Here is a 23,752-nt window from a genome sequence, read left to right on the forward strand (position 1 = left end):
CTTGCTTGCAACACAGGTGACCATGGATCTGCTTAATCAATTGTCAGGCACTCCGCGTCCAAAGTCACCAGGCCCCGCCAGGGCTCCCTCTACTTTGTGAGACCTTTGCATAGTGCTTCTCGGCAAAATCTACTTGTGCATGACTTGCTGATCTCAATACCGACATTGCCTGAACCAGTTCATTCCTATGCGCTGCCTGTGCTGATGAGCGCGGTTGCTGTGCTGCAGCGACAGTTCGCCAGAGGAAGAGTCTGTTGTGATACTGCGGAGAGACCCACAGCTACAGGAAGCATTGAAGCAGAGCCGCAGAGTGGGAGACATGCTGCTGAAGAACGAGGAGCGGGAGGTGGCAAAGGTCAACCAGCTGGTGGATGACCTCTTAGGCCAGGAATACAGGTGCGCTGCAAATTCATCTTGTCCTTATTGCCCTTAAGAATCTTTGGTTCCTGTTGACATGACTGGGCCTGATGCTCTGCTGTGCCCTTCGTCAGAGCGCCACTGAGGGAGCCGCCCTGCCTGCGAGAGAGGGAGGCTTGTCTGCAGTGCTACAAGACGACCTCTCAGGTGAGAGATCAGCAAGGTCTGGTGTATGTTGGGGATGCAAATTTGATCGTTTGTTTCACTGAACCCATTTGATGATTGACGACACTGGTATCAAGGGAGTTTCTTTGACGTTGCAGGACATCCTGAAGTGCGCGGATACTGTGTCAGCCTATGCGGCTTGTGCGCAGGAAGCAATTGCCAAAGCTAGCAGCTGATACAGTTGAGAGTAATGCTGCTAAATAGAATTCTGGCTGTCATGCTTTTCTTGCAGTCAATTTTTTGTATTGATGGATGGTGAACATGCCAATCTGAAATATTTTGTTACAGATGATTGAACTTTTACAGTGCCATCCAGACATGGAATGGACTCAATTTGGCAGCTCAAAATGGAGCGTGCGCAGCTCAAGGATTAGGTCAAGGTCACAGCCAGAACCTCCATTTACTGGCCTTGCCTGCCTGACAGGGGCAAGCACCTCCTCCATGTCACAGCGCCAGCCGCTGCACACCTGCACGACAGTCAACAGCCTGAGGCCTTGTCATGCTAGACAACAATGCAATCCAGCACAACTTGTGTGCTGAGGATTTGCCGACATGCGCAGAGGGATAGCAGACACACAGATTGGTTATGTGTGTCTAAGTTTCAGTGTGGCGCACCTGAGTCAGCTGCTCCCTTGTCAGGCAAGCCAGCAGCATCCTGGTGCTGCCGTACAGTTCATGGGTAAACTGGTACGAGGCCAGCTCATCCTCAGGCAAGGGCCCCAAATTAGATGCCAGATCAGAGCTCACAGAGTCCCTGCAGGACAGCCGTATCACGCTCTCCAGCAGCGCCCGCCGGACTCCCTCTGCTCCCGGCTTTGCATGCCTGAATTTTTGCGCTCTGCCTGTTCCTGCGGCACAAGAGCAGTTGACATCAATCACCTTGAAAGACAGAAGCTTTTGAAAAGTTCAGCTGATCGAGTGTTCAACAAAGTGCCACAGCAATGGACAAGAACCCTCAGCTTGACAAAAATATTATGGACAGACCTGCACTCTTCAAAAGAACACACCTGTGCCCATCTCGTCGATCACATCTTGCCATCTGCGGCCCTCCCAGAGGTCTGCAATGCCCTCCAGGTGGGCCTCACCAACTGCACCAACCACAAGAGGCTGTGCGCTGGGGTTTTGGGCCCGAGCAGCCTGTGCCAGGGACCGACACAACACTGCGTCCCGCTCTGTCAGCAAAATGTGCTCCACACAGCCGCGCTTGGCAAGTGGTGCCACTGCAGGCCTCCCACTCACCATCTCCTCATAGTTCAGAGAGCTCTGCAAACAACAGACAATGCCTCAAGAACAGTTCTCCATGTGGCTATTACTTTCTGGCCAAAACACAGGGGAAGACATTTTAGTTTGATATCTGATACCATAGCAGCTGGAAAGGAGCATAACAAGGAAATATAATGTGTACAAGGCAGCACCTGTTGGCCAAATGCTTGGTCCAGGTCCACCAGATCGGGTAGTGTGTCCAGTCTCCTGTAAGTGTCAGCCTTGACTTGGTCGCCAAAGACAATCTGCGCCCCCACCGTCAGGCCGGCAATGTAGACCAGCTGCTCGCCCATGAACTGGCGCTGAAGGTCCTGTCACCCAAGCCCTGCCGAGTCAAGGAGGATTGCATCAGACCGGAGAACGGCTCTGAACATGCCGTCAATTCGTTACTTCCGCAATGAGGGTACTGGCAGATGCAACAGAGGATGCATGAACGGGCGCATGTGGGTGTCTCAGAGAAACCCGCTAGTTTGTAATCAGGGGCCCCGCCCAAACTTTGCTGGACGGGTCATTGTGTGTAACATGGGAACATCATCGACAGCACACGCGCCCGGCGCACGAAAATGCAGCTATGATAATTGTCTTGAACATGGCAGCAAAATGAAATTGCAGGGGCAAGTATGGATACCTGCCAGAGTCGGGAATATCCGGGTTCTGGCATTTGGGCCAATTGCATTGAGACCTGGCAGAACATGCGCTCAAAGAAGCTGCTCGTTGGGGCCAAATCAGAGCAAGTGAAGATATTTCCAGAAGCAGCCCCATGCTCGGGGCAGATTGCCGTCTCCACAACAACAAATTTGGGACGCTCGTGCAATATGTGCTCTCCAATATAGGGCTGCAGCAGCAGGCAATACCACTCATTACAGCTGCAGCTCTTGCACATGAGCTTGCACAGGCAAATTGAAGGGACAGTCACTCTGACTAGCAGACATGCTGTAGCTTCTGCATCTGTCATGAGCATCGAATGTGAAAATAGTCGGGAAACAAGGGAGCAGAGATATGGTACCTGAGCCTCACAGTGCTCGACACCAAAAACATGGATGGGTACGCCTTCAGCTTGGAGGACGATGTCAGGCTTCCGACGGCTTTCAGCTCTGCAAGATTGCCTTGCAATTCTTACGGTTTGTTGCTCCCGTGGGCTGCCAGCCTGTTGCAAGACCAACGACACAGCTCAGGCCACAATCCTGCAGTGAGTCATGCACAACCTGACAGTACTTGGCGAGACAAACCCTTCGAATATAGATTTGTGCTGCATGTCGACGCCCTACTCACCTTCCTGGAAACAGGTGCAACCAAATTGCACCCATAGCGATGGATCGGGCCATGATGATGGATGGCATATGTCATGGCATCCCTCTCAAGAGGCCGTACGGATGCGGGAGTGGCGGCATGACGGAAGGATCACGGCCTGCACGATCCCAAAAATCCCTACTCAGATGTCTCCTATGACCAACAGCGAAGCCATGAGGTTGCAAAGCATGGTGACTTCAGAACACATTGGATCTTCAATGTTGCGGAAACAACAATCAGATATATGCTTGTCTATGTTTTAGGTTCATCATCAGTCGCCGATCCACATCACGTTTGGCAACCCTAGAGGACTGAGAAGACTGACATATGCTAGCTAGCTTCTTACAATAAATTTACGATCAAGGGTAAAGGGCATACACACTTAATGTTTCTCAAAGAGCCGCATGTAATAATTTTCCAGGAAGGCATCAGTTAGGAGCGAAAGACTTTTGCTAGGTATCTTCACAGCGGCTTTTGCCGTCTCATATGAACTATGCGTGTATTGACTCATCATCTGCCTTCCTGGACAACCAGCTCATACCATGATCACAAAATTCACAAAGGATATGATGGGTCCCGTGCCTGTTTGTCAACATGGCCCCTCCAATCCAGGCTCCTCCAAGCATTGCCGACATTCGTGAGACGTCGGCAGAAACGGTGAAAGTCGAAGATAGTCGAAAATTTGCGAAGATGAAGCCGCCACCCGGGTGGTAGCCCCCCATTGAAGGGTTTTGTTGAAGCCCCTCTTCCACCCCTTGCTATATAAACTCTGACAGCACAGATGGCCAAAAGTTGGGAACCCATGAAGCATGATCAGGGTTCTTCTAGGTTACTCCCCCTAGTATGATCTGCTTGCAGAATCGTGGGGATTCCTCCTTATTCATGCCACATGCCACCGGCGCCTCCCGTCACATCGAATGGCAGCCTCCACTGCCGCAGTGGCGGCCAATTGCCAATGGATCCAACGGATCCAGTGGATCCAGCTGGACGTCCAAAATTACAGGTCTACCGTAGTGACTGGATGTTCAACAAGGGTGCTCAACTGGGTGGTCAACTTAAGTTGGGCAATCAACATGTTTCAACATACTATAGTATACAGGACTTACAGTATAAGCTTCCCAGCCAGCCTAACCTAATGCACCCCATGGGCCACACCATAATCATGACATATACTATAGTATATGCTGGCGCCGGCTGGCGGGGGGGCGGTACAAATTTTGAGCACCGTGCCCACGGTTGATTGGGTCTTGCTTGAATTTGGCGAGTCCAACAAGGGGAAGGAGTTTGGCAGCCTTTACATGCACCTTGTCTGCAGACGCACCTTGCCTTCGGCAGGAAATGCGTGTAAGATAATTGTAAGATAATTGTAAGATATTCTTACAGTAAGAATAAGAAGAATATGCTATTGCTGGCACCGGTACGGTGCCGTGGCGGCCGTTTGCACACACCTGTATCATGAATCATGATTCATGACTCATGTTATCGATACAGATCTGATGTACATCAGAGATAACTTACAGAGCTTGAAGCCTTCAAGGTCAAGCCTAAGTTAGTTTGCAATTGAGTTTGTACTCGTAGTATAAGACATCAAAGAGTCTGACAACTAAACCATCTCATAGATCTGGGCTTATCTGGTGGCAAGGTAGCAATCATATTCTGATGTACATTACATGCTACTGTTGTATGCGCACTATTGATTTCATTGTTGATCTGCCGGATCAGCTATTGTGCCCAGAACCATCACGCATGTCTCAGATGGCATGTAACTGTGCCATCAGCAACTTTGCTTTGAAACCAGGTCTCGCAGAACAGCTGCATTGAATGGTGGCCGTGACATGCGTGGCCGTCACCACGCATTATGTGCGTCAAATATGCGCGTACTACAAGAGACTCGCATACTAGGCTAGGAGCTTATACCTATAGGCTAGAAATACACGAAAAGAATGACAACCACAAAGCCCGACTTGCCTGTCGCTAACTCACTCATAAGTCAAAAATCAATGTTAACGTTGCTTGGACTGCCATGCGCCAAACTATTCGGCTGCTCTGCATGCGGCACCGTGCCTCAGGTTGACCTCAGGCGCCTCGCTCAGCTTCATCGATCCAAAATCTGGCTCTCAACAGCAAAAAAGACAGGCAGAAACTACTCAAACCAGAAAATCAGCAAACTTAGAAGAAGGGAGGGAAGAGGCGCCAAGTGCGCTTGCAATGCTGCTCCCACTCCTTGCCAAAGTGCTGATGCAGAGTCTCTTCCTCATTGCTGATACGCAGCACCTGCAGTGTCACACCTCATCTATCAAGAAAGTCAACTTGCGCATGTCCAATGGGCTCCATACTTACGGTGCTTATGCATGGCAGCCGTTTTCTCCCTGTTTGGTACAAATGCAATTGCTGGCTTGAGATAAAGAGATCGTACCATGAAGATGGTGGAGGGGAGCGCCAGCACCAGCCACCACCACAGGGAGAAGGGCTGCAATCCCAAGAAGGAGAAGGTCCCAAAGAAAGCCACAATGCCCCCTGTGTACCCAGGATGCCTAATTACGGCATAAGGACCGCTCTGCACAAGCCTGCGCAAGCACAGAGTCGACACATTTTCAAAGATCGTCTAATGAATATCCTGCAGGCTTGACATGTAAGAGGGAAAGCGGCTGGACTTTGAAAGACAAGACAGAAGAAGAGATGTCGCGCACTTGTGGCCCTTCAGAATGCCGACTTCAAAGGTGAAATGTCTGTCCAAGGTGGTCATTGCCCACAACCGCAGGAAGCCCCCAGCAAATGCTGTTGCAACATACGCGACCTGGCAGCATTAGTCAAGAGATCATGCCGAGCGGCAGGTCCCATTCATGAAACGGAAAATGAAATCACACCACGACTGGCTGTGAAAGCATGGTGCTTGTGATAAAGATACCCTGCAATGGACGGTGCTGGCAGCAGACCCACCTCATATGGATTCCAAGCTTGTTGAAGCCTCTTGGCACCTAGTGCAACGTCCAAGCCAGCTACAAGGCCAGACACCAGCACAATAGCAACACAAAGCTTCACTCCGCTCAGAGATCCCGGCCTGACATACTGCAATGAAGATGACACAGCTTAGCAAGAAGTCTGGGATGAATGGGGTGTAGGGCATGGAAATGTTGCTTGGGAATCTTCCCAAGCAACTCGTACTGGAATAGGAGAACGTGCCTTGTCAGCCCTTTTGTCGATCCCAGTCTTAAGCGTGTTTGGTGGCAAGCTCATCAAGCAATTGACGATCAGTAGAGCTGCAGCAACAAGGCCTTTGGAAAGCGCAACGTCACTGTACCACATTGTCAGGTGGGTTCCTTTTGTTGGAATCAGAAACACCTCGATCCGTCGTATGTTCTCTGATGTTTTGACTTCAAAGACACTTCTTCAACTTAGTGTGGTGAAGTAACATGAATTTGGGCATGGAAATAGGAGGCGATCACGCTTAGCTTCGCGAATTCTTGATGAGTGGGGAAGCTAGAAGGGAGTTCTATAAGCAAAGGGGAGTAGATCTAGATGGGATGCTTAGGTTTTACAAGGAATATTTCAAAATCGGAAGTGCAAGGCGCGGATCTATTTTCATGATCGTTGAGCGCAGGTCGACGATCCCGCTGGAGCATCGAATTCAGGATCAGGAGGAAGTGATCGGCGATGGGTGAGTCTTTTATAAAGCTATTTGAATCCCTTGTCAACACTGCAAGGTTTTTTCCCAATCACTGGCCCAGGAACAGTGCTCAATGTTTGTGTGATCATTTCTGATGGATCTGCAATGTATTATCCCCTTTGCAATGAGCCTGATCTAGCCTGGACCGATGTCAATATACAGCAATGACAGTCGTTGTTGTCGGATGTTAACTTTGTTTAGTTGAGAGTCCCAACAATCATGATTGTACAGACAGCACAACGTCAATTGAGAGACTAGCCTTCCAATTGAATAAAAGTGTCCATGATCCGGCATATCAGGAGGAGTGCCACCTAATTTAAAACACCATGGGATCCCAATAAACCTGTCCCAGAATGAATGAGATGATCCCGCATGACGTGGATCGTAACTTAGCCTTGACTACGTTTCTCTGCCTGTCAAAGGGACGCCTCTGCACGCGCTCCATGTCACCAGTTGCCATAGTGCAAGGGAGCACTTGGTATGACTCCAGACAGGTGACTGACCCAATTCAATGCTGATGGGAGATTTGGCAGCTCGTGTAGGAATGACAGCGGAAGTAAGCAAATGCTTGTGTCAACCTACCTACTGGAAGTCTTGGAGAGCTGATCAAGAAGAGTGTGTTGGGTACATGCAGACAGGGCTGTTTATAAGATATGGATGCCTCAAACAAGCAAAAGAAGATCAGCCTCAATGCCATCCACTCCAGCAGCAGATCAGACCTGGGAATATCAGCATGCCAGAACCACAGCTTGGATGAACTGCATTTTATTGACAACACCATGCCTGCCATCCCCATTATGCAGAACATGGGACACACCAGCTCACAAGCCTCACAGGTGTGATCTCGTGATCACCGACTCTGGGCATGATTCTGCGTGCACAGTCTGAGGCAGTCTTCATCACCGGAGAATATTTTGTCCAGTGTCATGCATCTCGGCAGCGCCGCTTGACAGATTGTTGACTGTGCGCACAGGAGTCATCGGGTCGGCGCAAGCGGAAAGCGCCGTCCAGGTCTGGGGAGCTGTGCGGAGATGACTTGTCAGTGCTTGACGTCGACTGCCGCGAGGCAACACTGAGGTGGGTGTAAGCCAGGCGTTGTTACTCCAATGACCGCCTAGATCCAGTCACTCACAGCAATTGATAATCACCTTGAGTCCAAATCTACAACCCCAGATCAGATGTCACGCAAGCGTTGCGCCTGCATGGACACCTAAATGCATTGCCCGAACTCTGTCTAAAGTTGCAGCTGGGGCTCGGGCACTGCTCAACCAGTGCGCATAGCGATTTGGTGATCAGTGTTACATTATGCAATATCAGTCTCATCAATCTTCCTGAGACTCATATAGGCGCTCTGTGGGACCATGCCATACTAGGACACAACACCACACTATCACAATGACAATGGTGGCAGCTTCGCATGATCACCTCTGATGATCTACTGTGACCTTTGCCAGGAAAGCCAAGAATCGGGAGGCTGCTAGGAAGTCGCGAGAGCGGAAGATGAGGCGAGTGGACAATCTGACGACCAGTGTGAATGAATTGACCAAGGAGAATGATCTGCTGTCAAAGTGCATCCAGGAACTCAGTGAGCAACGCGCCAGTGTTGAGGCTGAGACACGGCTGACAAAGGTCCTATCTTGACCTTCTCATGACTCATCCGATCTCTCTTTCTGCTGTATGGGGAGATCATGGGGACAATCCACGATGTCATCACTATTGCAATTTGCTGAAGTAGGCCTTAAGCTATCAACCACTTAAGCGGCGTTGAAGTTCTTGAAAGTGACAAGTGATCAATTGAACACCGTACACACGCTGCAGGAGCAAATCCAGGCCATACGAGCCAAGGCAGCATCACAAGAGGACAGGCAAGTCATCGACAGACTGCTCGACAATGCGGTTACGATGGCCCACGCGCAGCTGCCCTCGCAGCCGCAGTCACAATATCCTCAGCTTCCCTTACAGGTATGAGGCAGTGCACACGAGAGCTCTTTTTGCAAAAAAAAAAGTTTTGCCGTTCAGCTCCCTGCACCATATTCTCTGCACCCCTGGGAAGAGCCAAGGGCACAATCCAGCCAGCCCTGCTCACGTTTGTCTTATGCCTAAATTACCAAGGATTGCCTTCAGGTGCCCATGCAAAGCCATCTGGCGGGGGCATTCTGTGGGAGCGGCAGCAAGGACAATGTTGAGGCAGCCCACTGGCAAGGGATCCCTTCAACGGTGCAGTCATCCTTAATCCACCCCTATGCACAGCGTTTCATGACCCCGGAGGAGATCGTGAGGGGTGACCGCCCCAGCAGCGCCAGTGATACCCTGCAGCCCAGTGCCATGTACGACGGCCGACTGGGTCCCGTGCCCCAGCAGGTGCATCTCAGAGACCCACTTATTTCTCACTACAGCGTTCGATAGATCCCAATATAGAGACGTGACGATTGCCCAGTTCTGTCGGGATCCGTGTCCCATCATACGACAAGTTTTTGAAACATGTACTGAGAGCACAGCTTTAACGTGGTGCACCCAATCTGGCAGCCCAGCCAGTCCCTAGATGCAGCCTTCTCCGGTGCCTGCATCGGAGGAGCTGCACTTTGCATGCTTCATAAACTCAAACATGGCGTGCTACCTGTGCACTCAGGCTAGCTGTGCACTCAGGCGCCAGAGTGACAATTTCACGAGATCTTTCAACGCAAAACAGCAGAACTGAACAGAAGCATGCCTGCAGGGAGCGGAGGCCGGCTGCATGAGCGGCTATGCGGTCAACGAATCCGGTGTGACGGCGCGTGGCGGCTCCCCGGCGTCGGCACGCGCGCAGCCGGACGTCGACACGACGCCGGGGGCGTTCCCGCCGCACCCCAAGCGCAGCCGCTCGGTGCGCGGCGGCAAAGCGAAGCGCGTCTCGCCGCCCAGCGCCGAGAGCTTCGGCGGGCCCCTCATGCTGCCGCTGTCAGAGCTGCGCTATCAGCAGGTGCGCTGCACCTGCGCTTTCGACGTCAGGGGCATCCGCACAGGAGCACCATTTGCGCGCATTCTGCGCCTGCAGCAGAGCACACAGCAAGCTCCTTTGCTTGTCAATCAATGTCACCATGCACTTGCAATGCGCAATCAGTCTTTGCCTGCCTTGTCAATGCCAAGAGCAATGCCGTATTGTAGCACATCACCTGTCTAGTATCAAGACCCTGCCGGTGTTTTGGCCCACAAAGAGAGAAGCACTAGCGTGCATTTTCTCGAGAACCGAAGGTGCTGATCGTGTCGTGTGCTGCACAGGAGCTGGCGTGCCACGTGGAGGGGCCGCAGGGGCTGAGGAGGGAGGGCTCTCTGGACCTGCTGGAGGCTGCCGGCGGCATCCCCTCTCCAGAGTCCCTGCTGGCCGGCAGCCTGTCCAGCCAGGGCGCCAGCTTTGCCAGCGGCAGCAGCCTCTCCATGGGCTCCATGCATGACTTCTTCCTGGATGGTGCCTCCCTGCTGCCCCCCGGGGTGTACGCCCACTCCAGCTCCATGCTCTGACAGGGTGACGCGGCAAAACACAGCGGCGGCCGCCGCCGTTGTCTGTTTCGCGATGTTCCCCACTGCGGCGATGCCGTCTCGCATGCTCTTTTCTTCTAGCTGGACACTTTCAATGCATGCTTCCCTGCAGCGCATGGCGACCCTTTGCCGGTCGCCATCGAGTGCAGGGACTTGGCTGACTGTGAATATTCCACCGTGTGCAGACAGACAACAGCAGAAGTGTACATGACACAAAAATTATACAGAGTGGAGAAGTTGAGCTGGAATGCTTTTGCAAAACGATGGCGGGACTATGACTTTGAGAGTCATCAGACATGAGCCCCTCCCCAGTGATGAATACACCATGTTGTGGGAGGTGTGAGGGTACGTTACTACGACTGCAGGGTCTCTAAGTGTTTCTGTTACTGGTACTGGACATAACTTCCTGCAATGTTATGGGAACTAGCATGTGTTGTGGTACTTCTGACTGTATTCTGGGAGCACATCTGCTCCCATGATGCAAATCTCTCTGTTTGCCAATTGGAAAGATAACGCAGGCATCCTTAAACGGAGAGATGATCTCAGAGATCTGATGTTGTTCTTATGCTTATGCTACACACGGTGTTTGCACATTGTGTATATTGATGCTTGAAGATTTCTGTACAGCCCAGTTTCTTGATGGGTTTTGCAAGATACAGATGATGAGTTTGTGGATTGCCGCTTCGCATATGTAAAGAACATCTGCAGTAAGAGCTTTGATCCAAAACAACCTGATTGCCTGGATCCGGCCGGAGGATGATTGACATGTCATAATCTTATCTGGCACCATGATGGTAGGCCTGTGCCAGACAGTGCATCTGCATGGGACATGACTAGTATTAAACATGCATGTGGAGACTGCAAGGCCGGAGTCCTATTTTGTAGCTTTACACCATATATCCACAGTACTTGTGCAGAAGCTTGAGCGGCTCAAGCAAGCACAGCTTCAGACATGTGTACACAAACCATCATGTGGGGCGGGCCCTGCAACCTATAGACACAATAGAATGTTCCAAGTGCTCCAGATCAGGTTCCATGATTATATATATTGCGCATGCAGCCAGACACAGCTCCCACACTGACAAGTCGCCTTACTCCATGCAGTCCTGACAGGGTCTCCAGTATGTCCACAATGTGTCATCTTGCTTCAGTATGTAAGGGCAGTGCGCCCCATGTGCATGACACTAAAGTCCTGCATGCCCCCCCAAGAGTCTAGATGGCTGCCACTGCGAGGCTCTGAGACGCACAAAAGGCCATCTCCATAGAGCAGCTAAACGAAAGAGTGCAAGTCAAGACGCTGAATCACACTGCATGTGCACCTATTTAGACCAGACCAGAGAAAAACAAAGTGTAAGAAGCAGGTCCTGAGTAAGCAATTGCAAGTAAGAGTGCCTGACTAGAAAAGTACACCGCAATGCAGGTATTATCTCAACAAGGCCATGCTGGGATTGCCTTCAATGAAGTCAACACACTGCTCCCTTTCCTTAAAGGGTAGCCCAGCGAGAACTATATCGTTGTGGTGCCGAGGCCTTTTGAGCACAGCATCCACTGGGCTTGATGAAATCGCACATCTCCAGTTCCTTTCTCTCATTCTGCGCTTGGAACAGTCGTGCGCACAACAAGGCGGCAGCATGCGTGTATTGCTGCTGCTGCATGCGGGCGATGCTGCTTTGCCTGAGGCTCATTCCCCCTCTCCTATTGGGCATTGTCCCTCTTGATGTGGGGTTGTGGGGGGTTGCTGGCGTTGCTGCAGCTCTACTCTGGGGATTCTTGGTGCTGCAGCTGGCCGTGGTCGTTGAGAAAATCCACAGGACTCAGACCCTGCAACCCATTCGGAGCTCAACTTTGAATGCGCAGATCAGGGCGCAAGCGCCTTCCCGCCAGAGGGGGCAGGTTTTGGCATAGTCATGGCCACCTCAAGCTTACCACTCTGTACAGTAATGATTCTACTAATAGACGGCTTAAATACATGCCAACATGAGCGCAAGACACTTCTCACAATGATTCTGCTGCCACCTGTGGACTTGGGAGATGCCTGGGAACTCTCATTTGCAATCACCATATATTGGGAGGGTCCTGCACATGACAAGGGGAAATGGCGCTCACCGCAGTTGCCTCGAAGGCCAGCCCTGAAGCAGCCTCGCCGCAGTACGCGTGCACAAAGGTCTGCATTAGGCTCTCGGCCACTGACTTGTCTGCGGGCGCGTTGCCTCCCTCCTGCTCGGCCCCCAGCATGCCCAGCGAGATGGGCTCTGCCAACGGCGCCTCCTCCGCCTCATCGCTGCCAGTCGCTTGCGGCAGCAGCCAGCCTGCACCGGCGCACGCACTTGCATTCAGCACAACAGAGCAGCAAGGACGTGGAACTGTGATGTGAGTGGGACACCACATCTAGAGCACCACCGCATGCAGGCAGGCTGGTTTTAGCACAAAGCAGCATGCACGTGCTAGCATGACCGGGCTTTGACAATGTGTCCAACCTAAGGTACAGCTTCCCGACTGCTTGGTGTCAATGGGTGACACGATCAGAATGCAGTTGATATCACAGTCCCACAGCTCAAAGCTATAAAGTGACCTGCCACCACGGCATGCATGCACGTTCAGGCACATGACATTGCAAGCATGGAGTGAGCACGTTTGGAGTACGATGGTGGGCGGCAGGGCAATTGCAGGTCAATGTTTGCATGCAGAGCGCAGCCAGCCTGAACGCAGAGAATGAGCAAGAGCAGCACCCTGGCACTCACGCTGCCAGTTGTGGATGTCCTTGACGTGGGCTGAAGCATCAAAGCTGCCCTGGTTGATGAGGGAGTTGGTCCAGTGCTCCACCTTCTGCACCTCTTCCTCGTCTTCCTCATCGAGGCCCCCTGCCACGCCCATCATGCACCCCTGCTCCAGCCCTGCCTCCACCTTCACCACCCCGTCCTGCCAATAACACAGGAATTTTATCATCCATTGGACCCTGAGGCAGCGGCTTGACCTGCTTCTCATAGTTTGATCATGCTAAACATGATTCTCCTAAAGCTGGAGAAACAAAAGTGATTCACGGCTGGTGAGATCCTGGACTGTCACGCAATGGAGAAAACAAGTCCTCTTGCCGCTTTGTTTTGACAATTGAAGACTATGTTGCTGCCATGATATCTTAACAGAAGGGCTGCATGCAGATGTTCAGAATGCTGTCAGGCAAGACGACCTTCAAGCCAACAGACCATCTGCTAAGATGAGCACAGTGGTGCAGGGTTGTGTGGGTTGTGGGCTCACATGCATGGGGTAGTAGTGGTGGCGGCTGGAGAAGCCGTCAGACTGGCTGGGGGACGCGTGCGGCAGCGGCTGCGAGGCGGACAGGTGGGGGGAGTGCATGGAACCCCCGCAGGGAGGGGGGTCCAGCTGAGGGGACTGGTGATGGCTGTGGTGGCTGTGGCTGCCGAGGTGGTGGGGCTGCAGGAAGCTGCCCGGGTGCAGCGGGAGAGGGGACGCCGCGCGGTGCAGGTCCTGCAGCTGCGCTGGCAGCGCCAGGGGGTGGCTAACTGGCGGCAGCAGGTTTGCCAGCTGGTCCAAGTGCGCCTGCAGCGCCGCCGCACCCTGCACAAATACAACCTCAAGGGTCACAACGTACTCCTTAAGAGGGGACAGCCGAGATCTGGTGCTACTTCTTGAACACAATGCAACAGTTTCACACACGTCTAGCCTTGAGCTTGGGGCATTTGTCTCTGGGCTTATGCTGAGTGCATAAGGTCAGCAGAATCATGTTCAGAAATACAAAATCCTTGCTGTCTAACAGGCAGAGAATAAAATGGCAGCACAGAAAAGGGCAAGTGTCAGAGCTTCACAGTATCCGCTCCATCAGCTCCTGCAGTGCTAAAGTCCAGTCTTGCAGAGAGCTAGTTCTGTGTTGGGAGGAGTATGATAGAGGCTAAGAAAGTGGAGGAATTTAGCAATAGATTGCTGTTGTCGAGGGGCGGCGCACCTCGACATCGTTGATCTCGGAGAAGGCGGCGAGGACGTCGTCGGCGCAGGAGTGGTGCAGCAGCCGCGAGCGCTTGTGCGGCGGCAGCTCCGAGGTTGCCGTATCGCGCCACAGCACTGTGCTGCCGCCGCCGTGGTGCATCCCGGCCGCACCAGTCTGCACCACGGACGCAGCCGCCGGCGCGCCTGCCTCGGCCAGCAGAGAGCCCAGCCCCATCATCCCCTGCAGGTGGCCGCCGCCGCCGCCGTAGCCGCCCATGAAGCTGCTTGGGCCCGCCACTGCGCACATGTTTCAGCCACAGTCAGCAGCTGCCACAGACACTGACCAGACCATTGGAAGCTTTGCACCCTCCTTGATTGCACCCATCGCAGTGGCACCAGACTGAAGCCAACAAGGCGCCTTCAATTGAGGACACTTCAAGACCATGCCAGAGGTCAAGATCATGCCTCTCCTTTCCAGTCCACTGCTTGGCCATGGGCTTGCCGGGAAATGGAGATACACGTAGTGGTGCAGGGCTGTGTACAGTGGCGCACCGTCGTGGAGGTGGTAGCAGGTGTCGTTGGAGGAGAGGGAACGCGTCGCGTGCTGGTCAGCTCCGCCGCCGGGGCTCATCGGCGAGTGCGTCAGCGCCGGAGAAGGCGGCAGCCGCGGCGATGGCAGGTGCAGCGCCCGCATCGCGCCCTGCCCACATGAGAGCGCCCATCTTGTCAGCAAGCACTTTCTTCAGCCATCTCCGTTCCTTGTTTCTGCTGCAAGCAATGTCTCTACACATGACCAGGGGAGGAAATGCAAAGACCAGGAAGGTAGCATGGATCCCGGGTATTGCTTGATGCGCCCAGTTCCCGGGAGTGCAAGGCCTGTTATATCAAAAAGTCTTGGTGGTAGCGTTGTGGCTGTGAACTGCACCTGCGGGCTGCTAAGAAGGCATGTGATTCTCTGCACCGTAAGGCCTAAGGTTTAGTATCCCAGAGGAGGGTGAGAAGGGCACCTTCATGTTGTGGGGCAGCCAGCCCTCCCAGTCGGCGCGGATGGGGAGGTGCATGGAGATGAAGGCTGCGCCGCTGGGCACGTCGTTGTTGGCCAGCACGCGGATTGGAGCGCTGCACGTGGAGCCCAGCAGCTGGTGCCCCACCTGGTCATACGCCCCCATCACCAGCCTGCACAAGGCACCCCTTGTCACCCACAGGATCGGCAGTAGCATCCTGGACGATGTATCTGTTGGCAGAGTCTTTCGCTATGTTCCTGCTCCCGACTGGCTCGCATTGGATTCGTTGCAAGTATTCAATACTTCACTGACTGCGACTCTGTGATGACAGACTTATCAAGCAGTGGCCCAGAGTCTCGAGTATTGTCACCCTGACATTGCATGTTGTGGTTCCTTGCGCTGGCAATTCAATTCAAGCAATGTGGGGTGCAGCGGTAATATGTGTTGCCCATTCTTTCGTAGGGATCGGTGCCTGGGAAACTTGGGAAGATCAAGGATGGGCACCTGAAGCGGCGGACGTTGACGTGGGTGCCCGCCTCGTCGATGGAGAGGTACATGTACTTGGCCTCCTTGATCTTGTCCTTGGAGTGGCGCGCCTCGGGCGGCACGTTGCCCGACCGCTTGCCCAGCCGCCCAAAGCGCTGGATCGACCGCAGCACCGGCCCCTGCCGCACGCACACACAATTAAGTCCACACTCATCTGCTGAACAGCTCATGCATGGAAAACATGGATCATTGTCTCCTCAACGGCACACAGGGCAATCCATCATCGATTGCCTGACAGGCATGCACAGATACACGATCATCTGAGTCCCTGCCGCTGAGCAAAAGCACAGCACGAGCTTCTGACATGCATGCGTGGGCTTGTGCGCATTGAATTTAAGGTGTGCATGTGAGTGAGTCGTCCTGTACCCAGCATGATACCATGGTCCTGTTGATGCTCATAATGGATTGCCTCAGAATCACAGCGCGAAGTTGCAATTGACTTGCCCCCAAGGCACCAGGTTGACCTCTGCGTGGGGCCGTGTATTGCATGAAATCCACACCAGGGTCGCGTGGGCTTGTTGGAGCATCTGGGTACCTGGCAGCCCTTCTTGCACTGGGCGCGCGACACGGACGGCCACCGGTACAGCTTCTGCGCCTTGTCAGCGCTGGCCTGGCTGCCGGGCTGAGACACCTCCACCGCCTCGTCGTACACCACAAACACGTGCACCCGCACCCGGTAGCCGTTGGTGAGGCGCACTTGGTACGTCACTCCAGACTCGCGCTCGGACTCTGCCAGCGACGCATTGCCATACTGCAGCCACCAGATGTGCATCTGAGGAAGACTCGCTCATCCTTGGAGACTTTGTGCAGGAGCAGAAAACTTTTGACAAAGAAGCAGTATGGACTGAAGCGCATGGTCATGCTGAAGACATGGCGGTCAGGGTGGTATTCTGCAGGTTTTGATCAGTGCAGGGGTAGCAGAGCAGAATATAAGGAGATGCTGACCTGGACAGCCTCGACAACTTCCAGCCTCTGGTCTCCCCCGTCCTGCAATATCTTGAGCTCGCACTGGTTGTACGACCACCGCTTCTTGCCAAGCTTGTATGCCCTGCAGCAGGCCAATGTTTACTCTTACTCTGTGACTCTCAAGTCATATGCAGCAGGCAGGCATGCAACTCTATCACAAGATGGAAGCAGCCGTTGAACAGCTGGTTTGAAAATGTCAGACAGAGCATGTGCACAAGCCCCCACCTAATCTCTGGAATGTCAGGGGAGGCCATCTCCTCCATGCTCTTGCACTGCTTGGTGAGCAGGGGGCAATTGGTCTCAGGAGGGCGTGCAGATGCCATGCTGCTGCTGCAGGCCCTCCTGCTGACCCTCTCCCCACCCATCTCAGCAGGACGTTGCAGCTCTGCACTTTTTCTAGCGTCCAAATAGCTGAGCTCCAGCAAGCATATGCAGCTTCTTCCCTTGCTGCCCTTGGATATCCAGATACGCGTGGCCAACGCTAATGGGTCTGTGCTGGTATTTTGCTGTCACAGACAGATTTCCTTAATGTTCAAAACCTCTCCCTCCAGCGCAAGCAGCGCAGTACCAGGTTAATCCTGCAGCACAGGTAGAGTCAGGGATTCAAATATGTCAAGAGGATGCTTGTATATAACAGGATGACAATGGGAGAAAGTGAAGTCCTTAGGAAAGCGGCTGTCCCAATTTGTGAATGAAAGGCCCCTACAATACCAAAATGTTTTGACCCAAAAGTCACCGTCATTGGGCGTATTGAGAAGGCCACTGCCATTATCAGCAAGCATTACCACTTGACTCAAAGATCCCTGGTGTCCAACGGGAAGCATCTCATTTGTTTCAATGCATATCAGAAGTGTAAGATACAGAAACAATACATGCACGTCAGGGATGGCTGAAATTTCTCTTGCTTCTGACTACCAGAGCTCAAATTTCCTCACGCGCCGAAAAGGTCTCTCACACGCACTTCCAAGACAGTTTCGAGATAATGGTTGAAGCTTTACTCGTCTACTTGCTTCCTTGTGTTCCGAGGAAGAGAGACTCTCGAAGGACTGCCATACGCAAAAGTCCTCTGATCAGAAATTTGCTTGCCTTCTCACCGCACGGCTTTGCATGCCGTCGTAAAGTTCGTCACCGCCTCTACAAGCTCAACGGCAACAGTTAAGGCGTCGCGTAGCAGAAGAATATGGACGACGACGAAACAGTCACTACAATTGGCTTTATCGAGGCTCCTACTGGGCCGGTTCAGAACATGCCACACCCTGACGCCCCGAGATCCTCGACTGAGCCCACCTCTGAGTATCCCTTACCCTGCCTTGTCTTGTGGCAATGACACACCTCTGTATGGCTGGTAGAGAGGCCACCACCCTAAAACGGAGCCACGAACTGGAGTGTACCTGCGTCGAGCTTCTGGCTGAGAAACTGGACGAGCCGTTGAAGACCTTCTGTTCCTTTATCCAGTTGTGACGGCTCGGGAACGCAAAGCAATATCCTCCGTCCCAGTGCTTACTGCTGGGCACCTTCAGCTGCTAGCGTGCGGAGCAGTGGTGCAGGAGGTGGAGCGGCTGACTTGTGTCGGAAAGTAAGTTCAGTGGATCCAGGTGGACGCGGGCAGGGCACAATCGTCTGGCGAGGTGGACATCTGTGGATTCTTTCCCTTCTTCCATCATTCTCCCGAAGCAACAGACAGCATCATCGGTGTTCTGTCCAGTCGTGAATTGGCGCGATTGGTGCCCTGCAGTGCAATAAGTGTACACATGATGTAGGTCCTGTTCTTTCAACATCATGGATGGGCGATCCTCACCCTGGAGACAAATGAGCAGATTCCGCAGTCATGGCCAAACGTTTACTGAATGATCATTTTTCTCGGCTGGCAAAGGTTCGTGGTATTTGCACGCTCTTGAAGCGTTTGCTGGTCTTCCTAGCTAGGAGGTGCTTTTGAGACAGAGCCAAACATTGTTCATCTGATCCATTTGTTGCATGCAGGCTAAAGGATACGTTGCAAGGTCGTCCTTCAAGCTTTTGGAGATTCAGGAACGTTTCAGAGTGGTGAGACCAGGTGCAGGTCACAAATCCTCTGTCTCTGCATGCAGAGCACAAAATTAAGTGATACTCATGATCATATGATGCATTGTCATGACTGCAAGCAGGTGCACACGTACTAGACCTTGGATGCGCGCCCGGAGCCTGGCTGCAGGTCGCATGCCAGTCACTCGGAAAAAAGAGCGGCTTTGTGCTCGGCCTCGACATCCAGGTGCTGCTGTACTGCATGCTGGCAATAGCTTGTCCACATTTGTGGCATGCTGGCTGCTGATCATAGGAGCTACCCAAAGCTTGGCGACTTTGCTCGTAGTATTGCTGAGCAGCATTTAGTTCTCCGCCTGTGGCACAGGCCTGTCCAGTCCCAAGGAGCTTCTGTGATGATCGTGTGCGCATCCTCCAAGCGGATGCGAGAGAACTCAGGCCGGTTGACTTGGTCAGCATGCATTCTGTGCACAGCGCAGCGGCCTCCTCCTGGTCAGGAGGATTCCACGCTGTCTTGTCAGACATGTGCCACAGCACAGTTGGGAACTCCGCCGCTGATGTCCTGCGCTCTCTGGAGCTCGCCCAAACTGCCGCTGCCATAGCGGTTGGAGACCGGGAGGAGAGAGATAAAAAAGCGTCCCTTGAGGAGATGTATTCCACAGGGCCTGCCGGTAGGCTATGTACCTTTGAGATTGGAGCTTGTGAAAGAAAATTGCTGATTGGTGCCGCCTCCTTATGCAGTTCTGGTGCCAGCTAATTGAAGTTGCCCCAGGAGTGTCATGAGATTTGTTCTGCACTGCCTTTGTGGCAGGAGGAAGACCAGGAGTGCTGCTGCCAGGGGGGCATTTTGTGGTGAAGCTGCTCCAGGGCTCAGGATCTCAGGAGTTTGCACAAGAGCTGCGGCAGCACTTTGCCAAGGTGACATGGGTGCAGCCAGCAGCCACCCGACAAGAATCGAGAGAGATGTACTTGGTGGGGCTGAACAGAAGACATTGACTAGCCGAGTGCAAATGATGGGAAGCCTGCATCATACTCTTATAAGAGCAGTGCATGCAACGGCAAACCGTGTAACGACAGGTGCTTACTAGGGCAAAAGGTTCGTCTACTTGCAACAATTTGCTCTTTGAATATATGATAACAGTTTGTGGCTCGCCAAAACAATTGGTGTGCATTCCTACTGGGGTTCGATGCTGTTCAGCATTGCAGTTCCAATAATATTGGTACAGTCTGTTAGTTCCTCAGAATTCCTCTATCTCTGCTGGGCCTGAGGAGGTGCTGGGCGCCTGTTTGGTCTTCTGCTTCTTTGTGGTGGGCGCTGCCGCCGCTCTCTGTTTTGTGACAGGCTGCCAGCTTCCAGTGCCATCATCCCTCACCACATACTCCTCCTCAACGTCAGTGATCTCCATGTTCTGTGGCGCCTGTCCCTGCTCAGCAAACAGCCCAAATTAGAAGGACACCATTCTGCTTATGCCAGCACCACTCTATCGTCTTACCTCAAATGCCCCTCAAAGACGGATCATGCAACTCATGTGGAAGCAGAAGTATGCCACATGCACAGGCAGTTATTGCAAAGTCGAGCAGCAAGGAGCGTGGCTGTCTCAGGTTCTGGATGTCTGGCTGTGGAGGGGTGTCCTTGAAAGCATGCGCACCGATGCAAGGATCAGGAGATCTTCCTCCAGCTGACGCATGGTGGCTAGGTCAACATTGTGCGGCTTCTGAAACACCCGCTTGCGAGCGTCACGCATCACCAGAGTTACCCCATCCTTGCACTTTGTGGCCTGCGACTGACTGGCCCCCTCTTTGCCAACGACCAACACCTGCACATGTGCTGCTCGTCATACTGACTTTTTGCTGAAGGGAAGGGTGTACTTGTTGAGAAAGCACTCCCGGCTCACCTGGCCAATATTTGCGGATTTGACCAAGTTGATGTCATCGTATGTTTTGTAGCTGTCAACGATGGTGGGCAGGTCTTGCAGACTGAGAGGGAAGCTGTCATTCCCCAATTTGAATGTGCCTCTCCTGCCTGATCCGTTCTCTGTAGTTGCAAAACATATGAATTGATGAGCATCATGCCATGTTCACGAAGAAGCAGAAAAATGGCGTTCTTGACCCAGGGTCTCTGGCAGCTCACCGTCAAAGTGTATCTCTAGTTTTGGGGCTGTAGAAGTGTCGGCATTTTCTCTCAAGACCTGTCGGATACGATCCGCAAGGGCTTTGTCTTGCACCCGCAATAGCAGCTGCTCCTCACGGTCCCCAGACATGCCTGCCTTGGAGATCTAGGAGCTAAGCTCTGGACACATGTGGAAGTGCGCCTCGTGAAAAGATAATTTCTATCAGCTAGGATGACATCTTAATTGATCCAGGACACCAGCGCATTATAGAGGGCAGCGTGGTCATTTGTGTCGACAACATGTGGCATGTTTGCACAAGAGAGCTGCACTAGATGATCACACTGAGGCCGAATTACAGCACTGGGGTAGAATTACATCTCAAATATGGAACATCAGCAACCAGAAATCTCGTTGCCCGATGTGGTATTTCTTACTGAGATCATCGCACGTGAGGACGTGCTGCCGTGCGGCTCCTTCGTTTTCGGGACAAGCACGAAGGACAGCAGTGGTTGGGAAGTACAGTATTACACAAAGATAGAAATCATTGACTATTCTCGTTCAGGGCAACGCTCAAGAGAAAAAAAGTGACTGGCAACAGGCATGTCCATTAGTTCTACCATGCCTCTTCCATTCTGTCAATTGAGTCTTTGCAACTCTTGTACTGCATTATGTTGACGATCGAAGTGGTGTGTTATCCCCTCAATAAGTCAGCTGGATCTTGAGGACCTAAGCACAAATTTGCTCAACTCTGATGAGCGTTTAACACAGCAAAAGGCTTGCTTTGGGCTGGAACAGAGTGCTCCATAACAACATCATGGTACATATACCTGCTGCTGATGGACAAAGGAAGGAGGTCAAGAACAGGGCTCTGCTGGACGCGACAGCAGGCGCTCTGGCTGGGGCTATAGCTCGCTTTGTGGTGGGGCCGCTGGACGTCCTGAAAATCAGGTTCCAGGTCCAGCTGGAGCCCATAGCCAGGAGTCAGGGAGCAAAGAGCACCTCCCAGCTCAGCATGGGCTCAAAGTACACAGGCATGCGGCAGGCCCTAGTGACCATCGTAAGGGAGGAAGGCATCCAGGCAAGATTCTGTCCCCACTTCCAATACATACCTACCTGATGCCACTAGTGAGCATTGCTACCGCCATGCAAGAGCAGACATTGCCACGCATGCCTCTCTCACGTCACAGAAGTGCATTAGCCATCTGAATGTTGGGATCCATTGTGCAGGGGCTCTGGCGAGGCACTGTGCCGGGGCAGCTGCTGACAGTCCCGTACACAGCAGTCCAGTTTGTCGCGCTGCAGCAGTGCAGGACCTTTGCAAAGCGGCATGGCCTCTTGACGGGCGACTGGGCCTTCCTGCTGTCCTTTGTCAGCGGCGCAGCAGCGGGCGCTGCTGCCACAGTCGCCTCGTACCCATTTGATGTGCTGCGCACCGTCCTGGCCGCCCAGGGGAAGCCACCGGTGCTGATCCTACACCAAACAGTAGCAGCCTAGATAGCACCTGGTTAGATCCAATAGCATGCCTATGCAGCTACTGTGCCTTCTGTGCATGGCTTGGACTTCGTGTTGCATGATGATCTAAGCATACTTTATTTGGGGGTAAGAAATGCACATGATTGCTCGGCGACTGTTTCAGTGGGATCGCAGAGGCAGTATCTTGCAGGATCGTACAAGTGAAGCTCGTCTTTTCTCACAGGTGTACAGAGGAATGCTGGATGCGGCCAGAGGGGTGGTGAAGAACCAGGGCATCAGGGGACTGTACAGCGGCCTGAGCGTGACCCTGGTTGAGATTGTGCCATACGCCGCGTTGCAGTTTGGTCTCTACGATCTGTTCACTGCTGCTGCAGCCAAACGGCATGCCAACTCTCCAAGCGCAGATGTAAGTCGCCGCTGGTCCCTTGTCCCTCATGTACATAGCTGGTATAAAGGCAGGGGACCAGACCTCCTAAGAATGCTTTGTAAAGAATCTGTGCAACAAGAAGATGCTGTAAAATTGAGCAGTGAGGTGAATGTGCTGGCACACAGGAAACAAGGAGGTGGGAGAGGTTTGTATGTGGGCTGGCAGCTGGCACAATTGCAAAGCTCGGCACACATCCTCTGGACGTCTGCAAGAAACGATTTCAGGTACACTCCAGTCAAGCATCTTGTTATTTGGAGCCAAGCTCTCTCTGTTGTACACTCATCATGGTGCAGGTGCTGCGCCACATCTCATAAAGTGGGTGACTGTGGTGCCTGTGCAGGTTGCTGGGCTGCAGCGCTCGCTGAAGTATGGAGCACGTGTGCAAGCAGAGTCAGTGAGGTCGCTGCCAGCCTGCTTGCAACACATTTGGCGGCAGGAGGGCCTCAGAGGCCTCTACAAGGGCAGCCTGCCCAGCATTCTGAAAGCGGCGCCCTCTGCAGCCATCACATTCACTGCATACGAGTTCATTCTTGGTGCTCTGACTGCATTTGTTGCAGCGGAGTAGGCTGACATTGCAGTCTGTAGATTCTGATTTGTTTCAGTCTTGATTGCCACCTAGAATTCAAGATGGTTGGTACGCGGGGCATGATGCAACCAATCCCTTGCAACAATTACAGCAGGTTCTTGCTAGTTCTTGCATAGGCTCATCAAATGCAGTCCTATCCAAAGATTCGTAATGAACAGCCATTGCTGTGGGGAGTGTGCAGACTGAAGCTGCAGGCCTTTGGTGAAGTTGATTCTTGCATGTCCTTGCATGCAGATGCTGTACGCAATGCCGCTTTCATGCTTGCAGCTGTTTAAATGTGTTGACCTCAAGAGTCTGCCTTGGTGGCAAAAATTCCTTGCGAATTGTGCAGCGCTGCTACTGTGCTAGCTAGCAGTGGCT

The 23,752-nt window shown here is 52.8% G+C and overlaps 8 protein-coding genes across 8 annotated transcripts; 4 read left to right on the forward strand and 4 right to left on the reverse strand.

Annotated features, from left to right (window-relative positions):
- Positions 1-319: 319 nt before the first annotated feature.
- On the forward strand, positions 320-758 carry COCSUDRAFT_62575 (hypothetical protein; the record flags this gene model as incomplete). Its single annotated transcript, XM_005648539.1, has 3 exons — positions 320-396; positions 492-564; positions 681-758. The coding sequence occupies 3 exons, from the start codon at positions 320-322 to the stop codon at positions 756-758; spliced, it is 228 nt and encodes a 75-aa protein (XP_005648596.1).
- Positions 759-911: 153 nt separating this feature from the next.
- Positions 912-2,138, reverse strand: COCSUDRAFT_62576 (hypothetical protein; the record flags this gene model as incomplete). Its single annotated transcript, XM_005648540.1, has 4 exons — positions 912-1,049; positions 1,198-1,430; positions 1,590-1,845; positions 1,998-2,138. 4 exons carry the CDS (start codon positions 2,136-2,138, stop codon positions 912-914), a joined length of 768 nt encoding a protein of 255 aa, XP_005648597.1.
- Positions 2,139-5,304: 3,166 nt separating this feature from the next.
- On the reverse strand, positions 5,305-5,881 carry COCSUDRAFT_41369 (hypothetical protein; the record flags this gene model as incomplete). The annotated part of the gene is made up of 3 exons (XM_005648541.1): positions 5,305-5,409; positions 5,552-5,702; positions 5,826-5,881. The coding sequence occupies 3 exons, from the start codon at positions 5,879-5,881 to the stop codon at positions 5,305-5,307; spliced, it is 312 nt and encodes a 103-aa protein (XP_005648598.1).
- A 1,700-nt stretch (positions 5,882-7,581) lies between these two features.
- On the forward strand, positions 7,582-10,300 carry COCSUDRAFT_41370 (hypothetical protein; the record flags this gene model as incomplete). The annotated part of the gene is made up of 7 exons (XM_005648542.1): positions 7,582-7,638; positions 7,776-7,879; positions 8,257-8,431; positions 8,621-8,764; positions 8,927-9,163; positions 9,519-9,761; positions 10,061-10,300. 7 exons carry the CDS (start codon positions 7,582-7,584, stop codon positions 10,298-10,300), a joined length of 1,200 nt encoding a protein of 399 aa, XP_005648599.1.
- A 1,773-nt stretch (positions 10,301-12,073) lies between these two features.
- COCSUDRAFT_41371 (hypothetical protein) lies at positions 12,074-17,141 on the reverse strand (the record flags this gene model as incomplete). The annotated part of the gene is made up of 11 exons (XM_005648543.1): positions 12,074-12,139; positions 12,425-12,627; positions 13,060-13,237; positions 13,574-13,894; positions 14,280-14,557; positions 14,813-14,960; positions 15,268-15,436; positions 15,769-15,929; positions 16,346-16,561; positions 16,756-16,858; positions 17,002-17,141. The coding sequence occupies 11 exons, from the start codon at positions 17,139-17,141 to the stop codon at positions 12,074-12,076; spliced, it is 1,983 nt and encodes a 660-aa protein (XP_005648600.1).
- A 1,312-nt stretch (positions 17,142-18,453) lies between these two features.
- Positions 18,454-19,937, forward strand: COCSUDRAFT_53206 (23S ribosomal RNA methyltransferase). Its single transcript, XM_005648544.1, has 5 exons — positions 18,454-18,649; positions 18,757-18,829; positions 18,921-19,024; positions 19,163-19,466; positions 19,607-19,937. The coding sequence occupies exons 1-5, from the start codon at positions 18,605-18,607 to the stop codon at positions 19,789-19,791; spliced, it is 711 nt and encodes a 236-aa protein (XP_005648601.1). The 5' UTR covers positions 18,454-18,604; the 3' UTR covers positions 19,792-19,937.
- A 96-nt stretch (positions 19,938-20,033) lies between these two features.
- On the reverse strand, positions 20,034-21,056 carry COCSUDRAFT_41372 (hypothetical protein; the record flags this gene model as incomplete). Its single annotated transcript, XM_005648545.1, has 4 exons — positions 20,034-20,219; positions 20,445-20,612; positions 20,691-20,830; positions 20,927-21,056. The coding sequence occupies 4 exons, from the start codon at positions 21,054-21,056 to the stop codon at positions 20,034-20,036; spliced, it is 624 nt and encodes a 207-aa protein (XP_005648602.1).
- Positions 21,057-21,720: 664 nt separating this feature from the next.
- Positions 21,721-23,371, forward strand: COCSUDRAFT_14856 (mitochondrial substrate carrier protein; the record flags this gene model as incomplete). Its single annotated transcript, XM_005648546.1, has 5 exons — positions 21,721-21,994; positions 22,147-22,367; positions 22,603-22,806; positions 22,932-23,030; positions 23,147-23,371. The coding sequence occupies 5 exons, from the start codon at positions 21,721-21,723 to the stop codon at positions 23,369-23,371; spliced, it is 1,023 nt and encodes a 340-aa protein (XP_005648603.1).
- Positions 23,372-23,752: the final 381 nt, after the last annotated feature.

The sequence above is a fragment of the Coccomyxa subellipsoidea genome, assembly GCF_000258705.1.
Source record: "Coccomyxa subellipsoidea C-169, whole genome shotgun sequence".
Lineage (NCBI taxonomy): Eukaryota > Viridiplantae > Chlorophyta > Trebouxiophyceae > Coccomyxaceae > Coccomyxa > Coccomyxa subellipsoidea.